At 38.7% G+C, this 20,343-nt stretch overlaps 2 protein-coding genes across 2 annotated transcripts; one reads left to right on the plus strand and one right to left on the minus strand.

Moving 5' to 3' along the window:
- Window positions 1-1,833: 1,833 nt before the first annotated feature.
- Window positions 1,834-14,188, minus strand: LOC139479869 (fizzy-related protein homolog). Its single transcript, XM_071262770.1, has 14 exons — window positions 14,104-14,188; window positions 11,635-11,795; window positions 10,969-11,076; window positions 10,665-10,796; window positions 10,340-10,399; window positions 9,954-10,055; window positions 9,121-9,276; window positions 8,181-8,252; window positions 6,316-6,418; window positions 6,079-6,200; window positions 5,500-5,796; window positions 4,864-4,968; window positions 3,799-3,891; window positions 1,834-3,368 (listed from the first exon to the last, which is right to left on the minus strand). Exons 2-14 carry the CDS (start codon window positions 11,698-11,700, stop codon window positions 3,327-3,329), a joined length of 1,458 nt encoding a protein of 485 aa, XP_071118871.1. The 5' UTR covers window positions 11,701-11,795; window positions 14,104-14,188; the 3' UTR covers window positions 1,834-3,326.
- A 198-nt stretch (window positions 14,189-14,386) lies between these two features.
- On the plus strand, window positions 14,387-18,210 carry LOC139479781 (cilia- and flagella-associated protein 144-like). Its single transcript, XM_071262653.1, has 4 exons — window positions 14,387-14,536; window positions 15,505-15,564; window positions 16,472-16,575; window positions 17,235-18,210. Exons 1-4 carry the CDS (start codon window positions 14,398-14,400, stop codon window positions 17,346-17,348), a joined length of 417 nt encoding a protein of 138 aa, XP_071118754.1. The 5' UTR covers window positions 14,387-14,397; the 3' UTR covers window positions 17,349-18,210.
- Window positions 18,211-20,343: the final 2,133 nt, after the last annotated feature.

Below are 20,343 nucleotides of genomic sequence, written 5' to 3' on the forward strand. Positions count from 1 at the left end.
TTATCTAACACTAAACGTATTATCTCCTGCCAAAGGCGTGAGTTTGTAATAACATCGTTAATGGCTCGCTTGGTGTAGTTCGTATTTCTCCCCAAACCTGCAGCATATCTATTGTAAATGGGCATGCCGTTACTTAGAGTGAGTGAGTGAGTTGGGTTTAACGCCGCTTTTAACAGTATTCCAGTTATATCGCGGCGTGTCAGCTTAATGTGGGAAGAAAGCCCGAAGTGATGCAGGTCTCAGACGTTTACCGCTTCCGTGAAACCCTCGAGCACGGGTATGGTGCTGACAAACCTAGAAACATAATCGGGGCGAACCGGGATTCGAACCCACAATCATAGGTTTCTGGCGTGTCCAGGGGACGCAACTCTGCACAGCGAATCGCGGCGCCTTAGACGACTGGGCCACCCGTGCGCCACCCCCCCCCCCCCCCCCCCACCACCACCCCCCCCCTACACACACACCTTACTTAGAAGCGATTCTTATCACTAAACTCATATCAGGTAATTCCCACAACAAACACGTACGAAGTAGACACAATGCATGGATAACAACTGAAAAGGCGACGTTTCGGTATAGATCCGTATACCTCTGTCAGACCGACTTGACAATGGTATGAGAATCGTTTCCGAAACGTCGCCTTTACAGTAAATAAAGTTGTTATCCATAAATTCTGTCTACCTTGTCATCCGTCAACGTCTGAGTGATGCCTATCAAACAATTAAACGTACACGTATTATGCTCCAATGGTTAAAACACTTCCCAACTAAAATTGCAATACAATAAAAAGTTCATGCACACCAGCCACATTACAACATGTCAGCTTGATGGGAGGAGAGCCCGAAGTGATGCATGTCTGAGAGGTTTACAACTTTGGTAAAACCCACGAGCACGTGTTGGTGCTGACAAAAACCTAATCGGGGTATATCTGAATAGAACCCGCCATCGTGTTTCTTGCAGGTCAATAGGAGGCAATTCTACACAGCGGCACAGACGAATAGGCTACCCGTGACCTCTTTCGGATTCTTCATTAAATAAATTTAAACTATATTGAGAACTATCAGTGACAAATGGGTGAAAATATGGTTCTGTATTATCTTATATAGCCTAACATCAAGCTACACTTAACGCACATCTGATGGTATCTCACCCGAGTCTTTTGATATCAAATATGTCAACACGAGACACCAAAACTTTAAAAAAATCCAAGACTTGCCGAGTTTTAAACTTTCATCGTAGAGTGCTGATATATTTGATATAAAATATCATAGGGAGAGATTCTATTTATCATCTAATATCATTCTTCCAACTTTTTCAGTTTGTAAATAGTTGTTTGTTGTTTAACACCACACTCAGCAATATTCAAGCAACATCATTATGGTCTGGAAAGTATCCAGTCTGGACCAGACAATCCAGTGTTTGACATGCACATCGATCCACACAATTGTGATACCATGACATGCATCAACCAAGTCAGCGAGCCTTACCACCCGATCTGTTAATTATCTCTTACGACAGGCACAGTCGCCTCATACAAGCATGGGTTGCTGAAGATCTATTCTAACCAGGATCTTCACCTATTTTTAAACAGTACATCTGCCTTCAGAACACTAGTGAGTGAGTGAGTTTGGTTTTACGCCGCTTTTAGCAATATTCCAGCAATATCACGGCGGGGGACACCAGAAATGGGCTTCACATATTGTACCCATTTCGGGAATCGAACCCGGGTCTTCGGCGTGACGAGCGAACGCTTTAACCACTAGGCTACCCGACTGCCCCCTTCAGAACACTAATAACAGACAAAGCTAAATCTATATATTTATGTTTATTTATTTCGTTTCTTACAAGTATTTACCTCACACTTTCAAAATCAACAACTGAATGCACGCCCTCACGATCCACGGTGGGCGGTAATAAAACCATTCCTTGATCGATTACCACGTCAGTGTTCTATGCTTTTGTCCTGCTGTCATACGAGCTTCACTAACATAATCCAACATCATCCATGCTCATGCCATAAGACTGTTGTGAAATTGTGGAGATACTAGGCTCAACACAGAGCCGCATACAATACAAACATCCCTGGTGATGAGAACACTAGGATCAGGAGCATCTTCACCACACACTATCAACGCATAGCTGATCATGTGGAGATACCTGACTAATGAAGAATGAATGGACAATGAAATACTGAATGATAGTCAAACCTTTGGTCATGCTAAGTGTGTGAATGCGTGGGATACAACTGAATACATTTCTATCTACAAAAGAGTTCTCCCAACCCTTTGTTTTATATTGCACATTTTTATAGGGGTTTTCACCAAATTAAACCATTCCTACTGAAAAGATTTCATGGATGGACAGTGTGTACTCGTTACTGTAAATCATGCAATGTTATAAATACAAATCAGCACATTTCATACCAAACAGTCCAACATAGTTGCTTCTGCTAAATGAAAGGTGGTAAATAGTAAGAAATAAAACAACAATCATAACAAATTTGTTTCTTCAAATAAATAGTCAAGATAAAATGGCATCTAAAAGGGTGCATGATAATGCCTCTTTGTAACATTCTCGGAACTGTAAATGGCTGACATGCATAAGCCTTTCAACTCAATTAAAACAAAATAAAATAATTACTTCTGCTTACTGCTGTTAAAATTTCAAAGAAATAATTGGTAACATTTCAGTCTCATTTAGAGTTCCTTTCTACACAAGAAAACAAGGGAATGACCACATAGGGAATTGGACATTTAAATTAAACACACATCTTCCTCAGCGCATACACTTCTGTAATGGTAGCATTGTTTCATCACAGTTACAAGAACCTGCTGACAGACCAGTGTCGAAACAGGTATAACACACACAGAGGCATCGCAAACACAAGTGTTCACTTTGATTCAATATCTCATAAGATCTTAGGAAGCGTTTACGGGTAAGTTAATGCCATCAAATTCAAGTCCAGGGCCCCATTCCACTAAGTGATCGTGGCGCCAAGGCGATCGTAACTCCCATACTTAAACACAGGCTTAAGACGGCCGTAACACTACAATTGCTTTGTTGAACGGGCCCCTTGATCACTGACCTAAGCCCTAATGCCAGAAGATCCTCTTATAATTGTAATGGAACACTTTTAAATCTACAGTTTGGCCATACCTAGGATAATGTGACAACAGAAAATTTTGACTTGTGAAAAAGGTTCTGGTATCTCCCAGTAAAATGATGATGTTGGTGAGAATTGTTCTGAACACAGAGCCCCACATTCAAGTAGGTATGGCAGTTACTGCTAAAGACATGGAGAGGAGGAATGGATTGGTTATCTCCCTTTATCGGATCCTTGTGAAAAGGTTCAAGACAGACTTGGATTCCTGAAGAAGAAAATGATATATTTATTATTTCTTATCAAACCAAGAGATCCAACATAGGTTAACAAATGTAAGACAATCATATAGATAGCCATAGGTAGCCGAGAATCTTTATGACATCATGATTTCCAGATGTTTAATACGACATTACACTTAATGAAAATCTGATGCAAAATGCTTCACTTCCTGAAACATGAATCAGCCTTATCCGGCATTTTCTGGTAATTGTGACTAGCGAAGAAAGATCAAATTGCAATAGTCAAGAGATCAATTATGATCACAAACTGCTGAAAGATGAGATCAATATTTTGTATCAAACACCGCAGGGAGTCAACCTTAAAATGTTATACATGTTTTAATTTCACTGATATTTTCCTATTATTAAAGGGAAACCTTATGGTGTTCAAATGTGGAAAACAGAACAGCGGCTTACCTTTGTTGATCTAGTTTTGCTAAAGACATTCCAGAAGCGAAGTGTCTCATCCCCTGCCCCGGTGACAATAGCTTCCCCATCTGGAGACATAGCCTGTAACAAAGTTAGATACATGTCAATACATCTTTCAATGGACTTACTACCAACAGACATATAAACTGGCACAATGACACAAGCCCTGAGTTTTCTTTTTTCCTAATTACGATCATAATTGACAAGAATGCTAGCATGATAGGAGAGAAGAAAGCTTTTCTTTTTGGTAAATCTATTGCCATGGTTACTGTCTTTTCTTTTCAGACTGTATTTGATTTCAACTTTTCATTTTTGGGGTCCAAACATCAATTTCAAAATGTCTCGCCTTAGGCTCAACATAAGCACATAAGGCACATCCATAGCCCTCAAACACCTGATGGTCACAAAGACTTCCAACAAAAATATCTTCTACATCAAACATCAATGGACAATGTAGGAGTCATGACGACAGCTCCCGACTTTTAATGATACATAATATAACAGGTTCAAGGACACTCTCCTTGCAGAGCCATGGAGTTCTGATAAGAAAGTCAGGAACCCTTAACACTTGTATCTCTAAGCATTGCTAAGCAACTGTACTTTGAGTATATAAGAGCAATTTAAATGTTAGATTGTTAACATATCTGTTTGTTGTTTAAAGCAGGACTCAGCAATATTCCAGCTATATGACAGTGGTCTGTAAATAATCGAGTCTACCCCAGACAATCCAGTCATCAACATCATGAGCATTGATCCAGCAATTGGGATACGATGACATGCATCAACCAGGCTGACCACCCAATCCCATTAGTCGCCTCTTACGACAAGCAGTCGTCTTTTAAGGCAAGCATGGGTGAGATTGTTAATATGCAGGAATTAACCTCCAGGGAAAACACTGCATGTTAAGCTTGAAGGTAAGAACAAGACACTGCTTAGCATTCAAATGTGTCAATATCATACTCAACACAGCTGTGCCTCTGTAAGTTAAGAACATTAAACCATCATTGTGAACACAATCAAAGAGGCTGTACATGGCATAAGCAGAATACTTACCAGATATAGAACCCTGTAAGAATGTCCCGTCAGCTTGGCAATCTGCACAAGTGATGGATATTTCCAGACTAGGATTTGGTTTTGTGAGTACCCATGAGTGCTGACCTGAAAATGAATGATCACAAGCTATAGAAACTGTAGGTAGAATCTAACACATGTAACCAGGGATTTATCTAGACCTCAGAGTCAGAGGCCAATATTCAGGCCCCAAGTCTTCAGAAAATGTCTATAAAATACCCAAATTGGAATTACTAATTTGCCAGCTCATGTTACATATACTTAGTTATAACTAATATTATGGCTTTGTAGTGGTGACTTTTATTTCACTGAAATTTTTTTAATTTCTTTTTTTTTGGGGGGGGGGGGGGGAGAATCCAAATTGCCAGTCAAAGGCACTTAGTTTTTAATCCTGAATAATATGTATTAACTCTTAAAACATTCTTCATGATCATGATCAGGTGTTTGATTTCTTTGAAAACATGAATAAACCTCCACTGTAATTTTACCATAACCAAAATCAATGTTACAGTTATGAAAAACAACCTATTTCAAGAATATGCTTCCAGTTACTGCAGTAACAAATTGCAGAGTCTGTTCAGAGTTATTCCCCTTCTTTCAAGACGATGTCCAACTTACCAATTCATTGGAGTGTTTTGACCATGCCAGATTACAGACTTGTGACCCTGTGTCTACACACTGCAGAGGTTGACCAGTGAGAGTGTTCCAGAACCTAATACATCGATCAGCTGTTCCACCACCGCTGGCCAGCAGACCATGTTGATGAGGGGACCATGCTATGGCCTTAACTGCTGCTAAATGTTCAGTGTATGTTTGCACTGGGTTCACACTTGTCATGTTCCACACAAACAGTTTATTATCATTGCCACCTGATGCTAAGTGCTGGTGATCTGGGGACCACTTCAAACCACAAACCTGAAAAAAATGAAAAACAGCTTACAATCCTCATCATAATAAATACAAAAATATTTGCAATGCTTCACAATTTGTGAAGGAAATAAATCTACACCTGATTGCTTTCTTCACAAAAAAACCCCACAAAGATGTGACAACTTATTTCACAAAGAATACACTGATATGCATGCATTTCAATCGGAGGAGGTCAATGTGATTTCATTAGCATGGGTGGGGGTGGCATCACAAACCAAACTGACCACTTCCCTCCATCTAAATATTGGCTAGTTGCCTGGTTCCTACCTCCTGCCTGTGTCCACCAAGCCGACGTTCAGGGGCAACACTAGGTGTTCGTATATCCCGCTGTAGGATGAGACGATCTCGACTGCCGGAGGAGAGAATGTCCCCATTCCACGCTAGGGCACCTATAACAAAAAATAAACAATTTCACAACATGACTCATAAACTTTTTTCTGGCATTAGACGTGCCATTGATTGAAGTATTCATACACATTATTTTATGACAATAAATCTACTTACCAACTCTAGCACTGTGTCCTTCTAGAGAGTTGATTTTCTTGTTGACGGACACATCCCAGATCTGTACATAACCCTTGTGTGTACCCACAGCAACTAGATTACCCTGCAGAACATTCAAAAACAATGTTTACCTCATCATATTGAAAGTCAGTTAACAGGTTAAAAAAAATAGTATCAATGTAGCATGTGCGACACAAATAGATTGTCAAATCATCCAAGTCTCTTTCCAGTTTTCTGATTACTCTATCTTTGCTTTTATTGGAAACACCAATATTTCTACCTCAATCTCGAACAAGGATACTCCTGGCAATAGTGGTCAGATTATCTGACCATATTGTTTCACATTTAGGCAGGACAGTAACACCAGGCTTAACGTCAGTTCAGGTAGGTAATGAGGTACACAAAAGAATTTACCAAGTATCAAAAGAGGTATCCTGATAGTTGGTAATTCTAAGAATATATTAAGATAACGTTTGAAACTGACATAGGTATCCTGCAGGGTGTTATGATACATTAACCATATGGTACTACATGTATCACAATGTGAAGGACAGAAAACAGAAATTGGCCATATTAGTGAGTGAGTGATTGAGTATGGTTTTATGCCGCTTTTAGCAGTATTCCAGCCATATCACGGGCTTCACACATTGTACCCATGTCGGGAATCTAACCCGGGTCTTCGGCATGACGAGCGAACGCTTTAACCACTGGGCTTCCCGACCGCCCCTGGCCATATTAAATAACCCATAGGTGAGGTGATATAGAGTTTAATGCTGTGTCCATGATTATTGCACTAAGTCATGTATATAGCGATGTGTGTATGCGTGTGTTACAAACATAGATACTCCATTCAGACACGGTATACTGACTCCAAGCCGACCTTGTTTTATCCCCTTAATGCCGAATGCCATGCAGGGTAACAAGTAATGTGTTCTGGTATGATGTGGTTGGGTTGGTTGGTTTGTTGTTTAACGCCGCACTCAGCAATATTCCAGCTATATGGCAGCTGTCTGTAAATAATCGAGTCTGGACCAGACAATCCAGTGATTAATATCATGAGCATCGATCCATGCAATTGGGACTGATGACATGCATCAACCAAGTCAGTGAGCCTGACCACCTGATCCCGTTAGACGCTTCTTATGTCAAGCAAAGACGCCTTTTACGGCAAGCAAGGGTTGCTGAAGACCTATTCTAGCCCGGATCTTCATGGACTGAAAAGCCAACGTTACGGGCAGACTCTCTATCCACTTGACCACGGAGGCGGTCATGTCGTACACTAAGTATACTTACCATTTCAGATAAAATTGCCAAAGGCAAAATAATTTAATTTAAACATTCTTCAATTCTACCATAAATGTGACAATTTATTACTTGATTCAAATATGGTCTTCATGATCTTTCTGTAGATTGGTGAAGACCCCTCTTGTGCTCTTTGAAACTCATCATATGCACTATCACTTGTCAGCTGACACTGTTTTCTGTTTTTATATCATTAATTGTGATGTGCAAGGACACTCACTTTTTTATTATTAAAAAATCATGTTCATAGCTTTAGTTCAATAAGGTTTGGCTACTAAGGTTTGAAGAGTAGTCTCCCTTTGACCTTTAAGGTCAACGGTTGTAAGTGTCAAGTTTTCATTTTAACATGACATGTGTGATAAAGATGCCATATAGTGAAAAGATTTAGGCATAATAAATTTGTTACAGTGTCTTTAGTAGTCATAATAGGTAAGCCCTAATACTTTTATAACCTAGTAAGACACTGTGTATGGCAACTAAAGACACCAACACTCATAATATTGATGGCCTAAGTATGACATCGGTTCTTCAATACAAGTATCTTCTCATGTGCTATGACTTACACTGACTCTTTCAGACCAGGACACGGAGGTGACAGTGTCGTTATCTTGAGACAGATCACACAATCTGGTCACCTGAGAAGCAAAATTCTGAACATTAGTTTCAACTTGTAACCCTTCATCAATGTTCAAACAATCTTGACTCCTTTCAACTAAAACAATACTCATAACACATATGCATGAGACTAGATACACATAATAGGAGGACACTTTCAGTCTGTTCAATGGATTCTGCAATCCCAAACCATTCCAAAGTTTGAAACCAAATGGTACATACCTGCTTGTACATTACTGGATGATCCGATGAACTCTGGATTTTAACAAAAACACTGGGAGATATATTTAACGGGCAATAATTGTGTTGGTAGTCTTGTTAGTGGTGTTGATTTTGAATTGTTAGGTGTTATTCTAACATTAAACGGATGAATACAATGATCATCAAAATGACTACATTAACACAGCATGAACTCGATGAAACCACAAAGATTCTAAATATCTTAAGATTCATAATTACACAATGCAAAATTAGGAATGGGGATATTTGAAAACGGTTCACCCAAAGTCAATAATACAAGGCTAGGTATGTACCTTTAAGTTCTTCACACTCATCACTGACTGATTCTATCTTGATCATGACTGACCTAATCACTTGTACACGACAGTGAAGTCTGCTGCCTACACCCAACCTTTAGCCCACTAAAATCATCTCCAAATTATGTTACAGGCTTAGTTTTGGCATGTTGGAAAGCACAACTGAACCTAGTTTCTGTAATGAAGGAGTAGAACAAGGAATGTAAGACATTAAAATTCATCACAAAGTATGTGCCAGAAGGGTGTATGTAATACTAATAGATATTTTGCAGGTCTAGCGGTGAGAAACGTGCAGGCTGTAGTGAGGCAGACTCCATTGTTGTTCAAAGCTACATCTATATGTTAGACAAACCTGACTGGTACATGCACTCCAGAGATACACTGACGTCCCCAGCCCAACACTGAGGACGTTCTGAGATGACCAATCAACTAGGTTCAAGTAGAAGTCGTCCTGAAGCTCGGGGGCATCTAGCACTTTGAAGGGAATTTTGGATATCTTCCGTACAGCCTGTAAAAAATTGGAATGTTTTGGTTCAAGACTCTGAACAAGCAAATCAGATGACATGATGTACCCTGTAAACAATACTGAATTGGAGAGTGAATGGAATTTTTCTTGTCCACAATTATGCAGAAAATTCAAAGCATTGGATACCATTAATATCTTCCGAGTATATCAATATAGTCAAGAACCTTCTTTATACACTGTCCAAATTAACAGTGCTTGAGATAGTTCCCATTCATTACTGAGTAACATGGCCAACAATTATCAAGCCTTGCATACAACTATTCAAGTCTTCTATACTGTTTGTTGTCTAACAAATTTCATGGCAACATGACTTACGAAAATATCGGTTAACAAACCATAAACAAATTCAAAATTTCACAATGACCACATCGTCTAATTCTTGGCAAGAGATCTTAGTTGTGGCAGTTTACCATTATTATCTCCTCTCTACCATCTGTGCCTGGTGGTTACAGTCCACAACTTAACAACAAGTCCATGTAGTCCAAGGCACAAATCTAATCATATTTCTTTTGGTCTGGAAAGATTGGATAAAACTAGACCATATTCTAAGACTAAATTCTACTGACAATGATGCCTAGATGCAAATGTTTGCACAGACTGATGTCAGTATTTGAAACAATGGAAAAAACCTGTCACTTTTCCCCATCAAACAGACATACCTTGCGAGGAGAGCGAAGAAGCTTTTGACTTTTACTTCCAACAGGTGAGAGAGAGTAAGGTGAAGAGTCACAGGAGTCTCCACCTCGTCGTGGAACATGGTACTGTAAACAATCAACACCTACATGTAATCATCACAAAGACACTTGGAGAGAAATACTGTGTACTGTACGGTAGACAGTCACTTGCAATACGGGAAATATCTTTAGCATGTCTTGTAGCTAGTAAAGTAAATCTCACTGTAACAGGACATGCATGCTTACAGGAAGCAAGTTCCAAGTTTTTGGCAGGATAAAAACTATCTATCATCTCCTTAAATGCTATCACAGAAATGGGATAGGAAATTTACTTATTTCTTTGAAATGAACACATACAATAGCAATCTTACCCGAAAGAGATTTTTGCTTTCTTTTGGAGCTAATATTCTTCTCTCATCAGTTTGTTGATCCTAAATAAAATTATAAAAGAAAAGAAATGAAAACTAGCTGCAATATATATCACAATTATGGCCAGTCATATACATACTAAAATGTGTACTTATAAATGGTTAAGTGTAGCAGTAGGAAGTAGGAAGTAACAAAATGTAAACAAAAACCTGCTTTAGTAAACAAGAGAACGGTTTCTCTATTTATCATTAACATATGACATCATAAACACATCTGATAAACAAGAAAGGTAAATGAATTGTGCAATTGGGAAAATTAGAAACGAACCTTCAAATCATCAATGCCAGCAGAGAGAAGTTCATTCTTTAACAGACATGAATATGCTAGACCATCTTTACTTGTTTCTGTACTTGTTTCTTTTCCTTTCCTTGTTTGGCTAGGGGACTGAACTGTGTTTTCCTGAAATGGTTTATGAATGATTGTTGTCATGATCGATGTATGAAATTCCAGGTGATTAAGCATGAGATCTTCCAAAGGTATCACCAAGTGTACTGGTAGTCAAATGACAACAAGACTATCCCAAAGACTCTTGGGATGATAGACCACTGTGATTGAAATCTTAAATATTCACCGGCAGAACATTGAAGTTGATGTGCCAGCTTGCACCAGCACGACTTGGGATGAAGCGGTCTCCATACTTCTCTTTGGAAGGGGATGCTACTGGGCTTGTGCTAACAGGCTGAAAAGTAAAAACAAAAATAGAATGTGAGCATGGTGCTACATGGCCAATGGCAGTAGAGATTGTTGTAAGTTTATTGGTAGTAATTGTCAGGGGCAACAAATGACTGAAATGCTCGTAAAATGCTGAGTGCTGTTGTGGCCACATTATAACAGGAAGTGTGATTAGAGTTACCACCTCTAGACGTTGAAAACAAACAGCATGCTTGAGAGTTCGAGGTAATCTACAGAAGAATATCATATTCCTGCCAACTTCCAAATGTTGACAATTCCTTGATCTTGTGTGTTTCCTGTTTTACAATTTAGTTCTGTGTGAACCAATTTCTAGGTTAACCTCTGCATTCCAATTAGGAAATCACCTCCTAACAATGGTCATGACGGTGAGCAAATTAGAAATTTAGAATTTGACAATTCTGTGGACAATGGTGACAATTTTGCTAGACATGAAAATAGCTCAGGTAGGTGTTTACAGTCGGCTATCATTATCACGATCATATCCTAAACATCTAAAACATTTCTGTTAATATGGTTACCACTAACAGATGAAATATTAACTTACTGATGAGAATGGCGATAACTGTCCATTTTGTTGTCTCAGAAGTCTCTTCTCATAATCAGGATCCATTTTTCACTGGAGATTCTCTTGTGTGTATAACTTTTAATGGCCAAGTAAATGGCGGGGCTGTCACTTTATGTTCTTGTCACCATTTGATGTTTGGTCTGTAGAAAATCAAGAGACATCACAGCATGTATAATGTCATGTTACATTTGTATATTAATGGGGCTGGGACAATACACCAACTATGTGATCCAATATGCATCACAATACCTTGCTCACGATCCGATGCATTTCACATATTTCATGTGCTCGTATCTGTGGTGCATAAGACATCTTTTTCATAGACAGGATGGCCAAATATCTCGCACACTGACGATTTACAGTTGGCAGTGTCAAATATTGTGCAATGGATGAAAATATTTATGTTTTCACTACTAATTAGCAGTGATTAGTGTTTGGTGTAAAAGTTAATAAAGCTCCAACGATGCATCAGTGATCGCCCCACGACAATGTAATAAATAATAAAAATAAAACATAACAAATGCACGCCCATTCAATACTATTGCTAATGTTGATATTTCGTGGCTGAACATCTTAAATACTTAATCTAATATTGCATGATGCTAGATTAGCTTGTAAGAAACATAAAACCAATTGAGCAGACAGTATCAGGGCACACATAGAGTTTTGGTGAGCGCTAAGTTTAATCCTAACTTGCTTTGGGTTGTACATGCAACAAAAAATATATTACAAAGACTGCAGTCCATGTTCAATTGTTTCTTCTTGATATAGCCATGATAGTCAATGTAAAACTGTTGGGATTGTTGTCGGCACAGGTTCTACAGGAACGTACCTCAAGTAACTGAGATCATATCCCGCTAGTGACCAGGTTGTTATTCAGCCTATGGACCAACCATGTTTACAGGTCTTTATTGCAGTGTCACTATCCCCATTGCACAGTACTTTCACCCTGTGCAGTCAAAAATAAACCACTCAATCGTTGGTAGATGACCAGATTGGCAGAAACATGCAGTTTTGGAAATAATTTTAAAACCAAACAAGACAGGTGCCTCACTCTGGCAGTGTGGGTTCAAATCTCGGACGGGACTCAACCCCAAAAAGTATGAGAATCTGTACTTTACTCAGTAAGTGTTATCCCAAATATAACATTTGTTACGTTTGACCACTTTCTAAATGACAATGGTGTTCGTCCCAACAAGACAGTTGGGCAGGTGACTCATAAGCATTGGCTGCCCATCTTCAAAGTTACCAGTCCACATTCAGACATTAAAAATATTGACAAATCACAGAAAAATAAAGAGACAAATCTCGTCTTGATTCAGTTGAAATAATGCAAACAATTGTGTGAGAATCTACAAGGAGTTATGTTATAATAAAACTGAAAGTGAAAACATAAGTAGTTTTAAAGTTATCTGCCAGACAGTAGGGCAGGTGGTGAAAAATTTCAAACAGCACAACAGAAAAAGTTACCAGCCATGAGCAGGCAGTTATTTTGGACACTGGAAACATGAATATGTTGTCAAAACATATGGTGTCACCCAGGGCAAGTCTCTTGATTCAAATGTGCCCCTGTTCACCCAGCAGGGAATGGCTACCATATATGTGACGTGGATGTAAAAATACTTATACGCTGTATGATATGGATCCACTGGTCAGGGGACAAACAAACTTTGTTTGAGCAGAGATGTCTAAATAAGTGCAGTACATAAATGTATCATATGATAACACCATCACGAAAATCAGAGTACACAAACGGACACAAATGTGGCAATATCAACCATATTAACAGCACTGAAGTCAGGACTGCAGTGGATAAAGGTAAACTACATATGTGTACTTGCCACACATTACACTGTTTCATGCATCGTGAAAATACATATACTGACACATTACCCATTATTGTATTCATAAATGTACCAGAGGTACTAGTATCTATGACTACATCGTAAGTGAAACTTAACAGATGACATATGTAAGACAAATGTCTGCACCATATGTTGCAAGAATGTAACAATAGGACTCCAGAGATATTCATATATTGGCTTCACAAGACAAAAACAAACCAATGCCCTCAAATGTGACTGTTATTACTAGATCAACTTAAAAATGGTTGCAGCAATTTTGAAAACCGATGCAAGATTTGTAAAACCGATTCAAATGGCAGCCCCTTTTACACGCAATGCAGACTATGTTATAAAAATATTAACTGCAAAAGCAGTGACAACATTTTCTACATGCAAGTGCAACTTTGACGTATGCATGAACAAACCAAACACTGGGAGGTGTTGCTTCGTTATCGACTGTAACTTTAGAGTGTTTCTGCTTTTGAAGTTGACTCTTCATCTCGAAAACGAGCGAACAATAGATACTACTCTGTCATAAATAAGATTTCTACAAAGTTTTTCTCATTAATAGAAATATATTCAACTGCACACGTAATTATCTTACCAAAAGGATTATTTGTTAATCCAGATGTGCTAAAAACAACAATTATTACTACGTTGACAAAGTTTGTTGTTCTACTCCAGCAAGATGGCGTCGGTTGCAATGCATGATGGGAGTCACTTGTTTTTCATCGTAAAATATATCTAAACATACTTTTCAACTGAAATGCAATAGTTTTAATATTTTGTCAATTATACGATATATTTCAAGTTACATTTTGATAAAAGATGCTATTTGTATTTTCAAACGAATTCACTTCCTTAGCAACCACAGTGGCAACGTTTATCATTATCCAAGATGGCAGCAGCAGGGAAGGGCGCAGTGAAAGAACCTCAGAACGTTGTTCACCAAAATGCAATATTATGTGAAACTATCAGAAAAGAGCAAAGACATTCGAAGATTTACACGAACTACAGTGTAAATCCATTCAAAAAGAGTAAGTGAACGATTCGCAACAACTAAAAGGATCACAATTTATTTGACATTATTGATGACTTGTTGTACGATAAACAAGATCCTTTCCTAGATGTGTAAGATAAGTAGGTCATGGCCCGTCGTAATGCTTGCCATCGGGAATTTATCACTGATCCGTCATTGCATTAAGATGATGCAACCGTATATATTATAGATATATATCAACACTGTATATTATGTCGAGCTTTACCAACTGATGTGATGAGTGAGTGAGCTTGATTTTACGCCGCTTTTAGCAATATTCCAGCAATATCACGGCGGGGGGCACCAGAAATGGGCTTCACACATTGTAAGATGTGATGAGATGGTCATGTTATCTCTAACTCGAGTATCATAGATAATGTAGGGACAAAGTTGGCGTTACGTAACTTCACAAAACGTCTCAACATAAATATTCAACTTTAATTCAGTGCAATACTGTTACCATGCATTCTGTTTTGTTTGTGATTGGTTTTGAAATAAAGTTAGTCAAGTTTTGTTACACTAAGTTAACTATTAACAGTATATAGCATAACTCTATAATATTGCGGGCTCTATATTATTGTTAAATCTTGTCATATACCTATGTAAAACTAAGCACAATATTTCATCACTTGATCGAGTACAGGACTTGTTGCGGTATGTCATGGCTACTCGCAAGAATACACGTTAACGTTTTATGATAGTTTCTGGAATGTTTTTGAAATGGAATTACCCCTACCTTCATTCAAAATTGGTTAGAAAAGAACCGATTTGTTTGGATGAACCCAACCTAGGTTGTATGCACACTGATTATGCATAATCAAGGAACACATATCACACCACAAAAGAGTCATCAATACCGCCACAATAACCTCTATATATTGTTATTATATGAAAGCTTACATGAAATAATGTAGGAACTAATTATATATATTTTATCTTAATTTGTTGTTTTCTGTCTTTCTTCAGTTCATGTAATAACAGGCAAACCTAACTCCATACATGACTCAGAAGAGGGAGAAGAAGACAGTAAGTATAGTTTCTGCTGAGATTGCGGGAGAACATCCAGTGAAGGAAAAAACAAGAATCTCTAAATCTACAATATCTCCCTGTATTTTAATGCTTCAAAAGTAGCCTTCTTAAATCCAGAGATTTTATTGATAAATGATGAGAGGATGAGAGGGTTGATGTACCATAACTCTGAATACAAATTCATTTTGAGAAATCCAGGGCAGAATAGGGACCAATTTCCTCAGGGTGCAATCCTTTGATTTTCAGGAGGTGAAATGGGGATCGGGTGTCGAAAAAAATTAATCAGAACTAGTTTCAGGACCTGTATTTGCATTTGTGGGGTTGGTACATTTTAGTGAAAATACTTAAAGCAAAGTTGTTTGGGATAAAATAGAATTTGGTGTATCAGCATACTCTGACTTTTAAAGAGAATGACGATAAGTATTATAAGGTTTGTCCATGGAACAAACAGAGAGGTCCAATGTCTTCATGATTGGGTAGCTCTCTACCTACCCTGTAGTATGTTTATCTACAGTTGAGGTATTTTCCTCAGTGTTTGTTGTTTAATGCCACAGTCAGCAATATTCCAGTTTTATGACGGCGGTCTGTAAATAATCAAGTCTTGACCAGATAATCTAGTGATCATCGCAATTGGGATACGATGACATGCATCAACCAAGTCAGCGAGTCTGACCATCTGATCCCGTTAGTCGCCTCTTATGACACACAAAGTTGCCTCTTATGGCAAACATTGGTTACTGAAGACCTATTCTACCCCGGATCTTCACGGTTCTCAAATCAAATGTCTTTTGGTTCATATTGTAACTTTTATCTATCTGTTTGGATCATTATGACTGACATACAACTGTATCTTCAAATAGTAGCCTTTGACACATTGATCATCTGAATGAATGATTTTTTTCAGGTCATTTCTTGTCAGTCATCAACAGAGCCACATTGGAACCGGTGAAGAAATACCCCTTTCCTCAGACAGAGTCGCAGGAATATGGATGGATATCAAAGGAATTGGTATGCTAATTTTTTTTTAAGCCATTTTCAGCCGTTAAAGATGTTTTATTACCTTCATCTGGTCACAACTGCATTTTAAAGTCGAAACAAATCTTGAAGAAAATAGGCACTAAAGAAACGTTTGATGAGTTAATGGTGATGTTATATGGATGGTAAAGACACAGACAAACAAAAACAGTATTCTATCAGACACACATACTTCTTGTCCAACACTTCAAACTGCAGTTGAAAATAGGACTGTTTATTTAAGACAGCAAGAAGTCTTCAAAGTTTTAACAGGGTAGCCTTTTGTTTTGCAAAGAACTACCCCAAGTTCTTGTATTCCCTCATTTATTGTTGGGGGCACAGGGACCCCGTCATCTAGAACACTGCAATTCACTGTGCAGAGTTACATCCATTGGACACACCAAAAGCCTGTGTCTATGGGTTTGAATCTTAGTTCTTCCTGATAATTTTACCAGCGTTGTCAGCACCATACCTATTCTCATAGGTTTCAGCAGGGGGTAAATGTCTGATACCTGCATCCCTTCAGGCTTTTCTCTTAACATTAAGCTGACACGCTGTGATATAACTGGAATACTGTTAAAAGTGGTGTCAAACCCAATTCACTCACTCACTCACTCATTGTCATTACATATGTCAATGTATTTCAATTTCAGCTTGAAAGAGATCGGACAGACAGGAGACTGTTCTTCCACAAGTCCAACTCTGCCATCACCAAGTACTATGACAAAGCATGGGGCGAGAAGGAACAGAGGGAGAACATGAACTAGCCACACAACACATGCAATTGTATTGACAATATAGCTATATTCTTTTGTAAATATACACACATTATGTTCTGAACATTTATTAGGTCATTACCATGTTACAAATTGATGAAATCAGATTTTTTTTAGAAACTGGTAATTACAGTCTAGTGAAATAGAAGCATGCAAGCTACTTGCTCATTAGGTTGCTATTGTGAAATGAAATGCGTTATGTTCTTGAAGTACAAGTTGTAAATAATGACAACGTATTGATAATTTATAGAAAGCAATTTCTTTGGTACCTCATTGTAGTTAAGTCCAGTGTTTTTGATCATGAACTGGTCCAAATGCCAGAATATTCCTCATAGTTGATATTTTCTGAACCAGTATGTTATTTCAGGTACATAGCCAGTATGTGCTGTCTCCTCCTACCATGGGGTCAGCACATGTCTACAGGGTTATAGTTGTTATGTCCGCTCTGTGTGTTCTCTGTGAGAGATCTTAATGTTTAGTGTACTCTTCGACCTAGCTCTATTTGAATCTTATACTTCGAATTCAGACAATCATTTTGGAAGTATGAAATACTAAATGTGACCCATTTTTCAGTTTTCCTGTAAATCTTTTACATTTTAATAGCTCTCAAGAGCTACAACTTTTCCTTGTTTTGTTGTTGTTGAATGATTGTCCTTTAGATAGTTTGTTATTATATGAAATGATTATTTCCTCTGAACAATGCCTACTGTACATATGTGTCAGGCAGCACTCGCCAGCTGTAACAGGTTTGTGTGTATACTCATACTGTGTGAAAAGTGTCGATTGTATGTCTTGCATGAATGCAGATTTTAGTTCACATGTAAAGGACTTTTGTCAAACTAAAGAAATCCATTTTATCAGGTTTGATACTTTTTGTTGTCTTTTGCTTGAAAATTACAACGTGCAGTGGAAGTTGCATCAGCAGCATTCTTGTGAAATGTTGGTGAAGACTAAAGTCGACAGTGCCCCTGTAACAAACTCGGGGAAATATCGTAGTGGTGTTTCCCAGCATTGCTTACATGCTTGATAATGCAGGAGTGAGTGAATGTTGTTTTATGACAGTCAGCAATATGCCATCAATATCACAGTGACCTGTAAATAACTATCTGGATCAGCCAAACCAGTGGTTGACATGAACAAAGATGGCTCACAATCAGCCAGGTCACACCAGACCAGCCAGTCCTCATCTTCCTTGATTCATATGACAAGCATTAGATGCTGGTGACTCTGATGCTGGACCTGTGAAGATCCAGGTGGAGAATAGGTCTTCAGCAACCCATGCTTGCCGTAAGAGTTGACTATACTTGTTGTAAGAATCAACTAACGTGATTGGTTTGTTTGTTGTTTCACGTCATACTCAGCAATACTCCAGCTCTATGACGGCAGTCTGTAAATAATGAGCTAGACCAGACAATCCAGTGATTGACATCATGAGCATCAACCTACAGAAATGAGATCGGATGACAAGTATCAACAAAGCCAGCGAACCTGACCATCTGATCCCATGAGTCACCTCTTACGACAAGAATGGGTTGCAGAAGTTCAATTCTAACCTGGATCTTTACAGGTTATTTTTGATTTGTGACTCTTCTAAGTGTTTTGTTGACCTGATTTCTGAATGGTAACAGGTACCTGAGGCCCCAGCTGCAGCCTCAGCTCCTCACGGTGCAGTTTTGTGTTAGATCGCTATTGTTCGTAGGGTCAGATAATCAATCCCCTTGCTAAATGCATCCCAAACCTGTGATCCTGGGTTCCTACAAACATATATACTTCTGCAACCAGTTTTTACATTTTTCTTTCAACATTAAATATGATGCTGGCCTGTAAATAATCGAGTCAGGACCAGTCAAAACCAGTGGTTGATATTATGAACAACGATACATTCCATCATGGTTAACGATTCACCCAATCCATAAGTCGCCACACATGACAAGCATAGGTTGCTGGGGAACCTATTATATAAACTGTTCAATTAAGCATTATCTCACTCAAAATTAGACTTTTTCTGGCTGTCAAGATCAAAGTTATACATATCTTACAAGTTTAGTGGAACAGTTCAAAGCTATTGATTTATGCAGATCACTAACATTGCATCTGGTGGATTCAGACATGACAAACTGGAGGTTGATACAGTGAACATGCCAAAAGGGTTCTACTAGTACACCACACAGCCAAGTCATAGCTAGATGTAAAGGCGAGTATGCTTGTCGCAAGAGGCGACTTACGGGATCGGGTGGTCAGGCTTGCTGACTTGGTTGATCCTTGTCATCGTATCCCAATTGCGTGGATCGGGGCTCATGATATCAATCACTGGATTGTCTGCTCCAGACTCATTATTTACAGACCGCGCGTCATATAAGCTGGAGTGCGGCTGAGTGCGGCGTCAATCAAAACAGCTACATGTCTTCAAATTTTGCCTCTGTTCTCTATCAGTGAATGGGTACCCAGCAGGATGGCAATGTGAATGCAAACTTCAGCAGCTTGGGTTACCAGCACATCCCCCCCCCCCCCATGAAGATATGAGTGAGTGATTAACGCCACTTTTAACATTATTCCAGTTATATCATGGCATGTCAGCTTGATGTGGGAGGAAAGCCCAAAGTGATGCAGGTCTCTGACGTTTACCACTTCGGTGAAACCCACAAGCACGGGTATGGTGCTTACAACCTAGAAACACAATTGGGGCGAACTGGGATTTGAACCCACAATCATAGGTTTCTGGTGTACCCAAGGGACGCAACTCTGCACAACGAATCGCAGTGCCTTAGACGACTGGGCCACCTGTGCCCCCCATGAAGATAAGAAGGCAACCTGAATGCAAATCTGTCAATCTGTCAAATTCCATTCAAAATACATGAATCAACCCAATATTGATGTCACAATGCTGAGGCAATGTTTTTCACAAATGATGCTTTTTGGAAGAAAAGTGTTTTTCAATTAATCTGATTATGCCCAGTTTCAATAACAAGAAGAAAACAGTATTATC

This window comes from Haliotis cracherodii, unplaced genomic scaffold (assembly GCF_022045235.1).
Source record: "Haliotis cracherodii isolate W230 unplaced genomic scaffold, xgHalCrac1.p SCAF_4, whole genome shotgun sequence".
NCBI lineage: Eukaryota > Metazoa > Mollusca > Gastropoda > Lepetellida > Haliotidae > Haliotis > Haliotis cracherodii.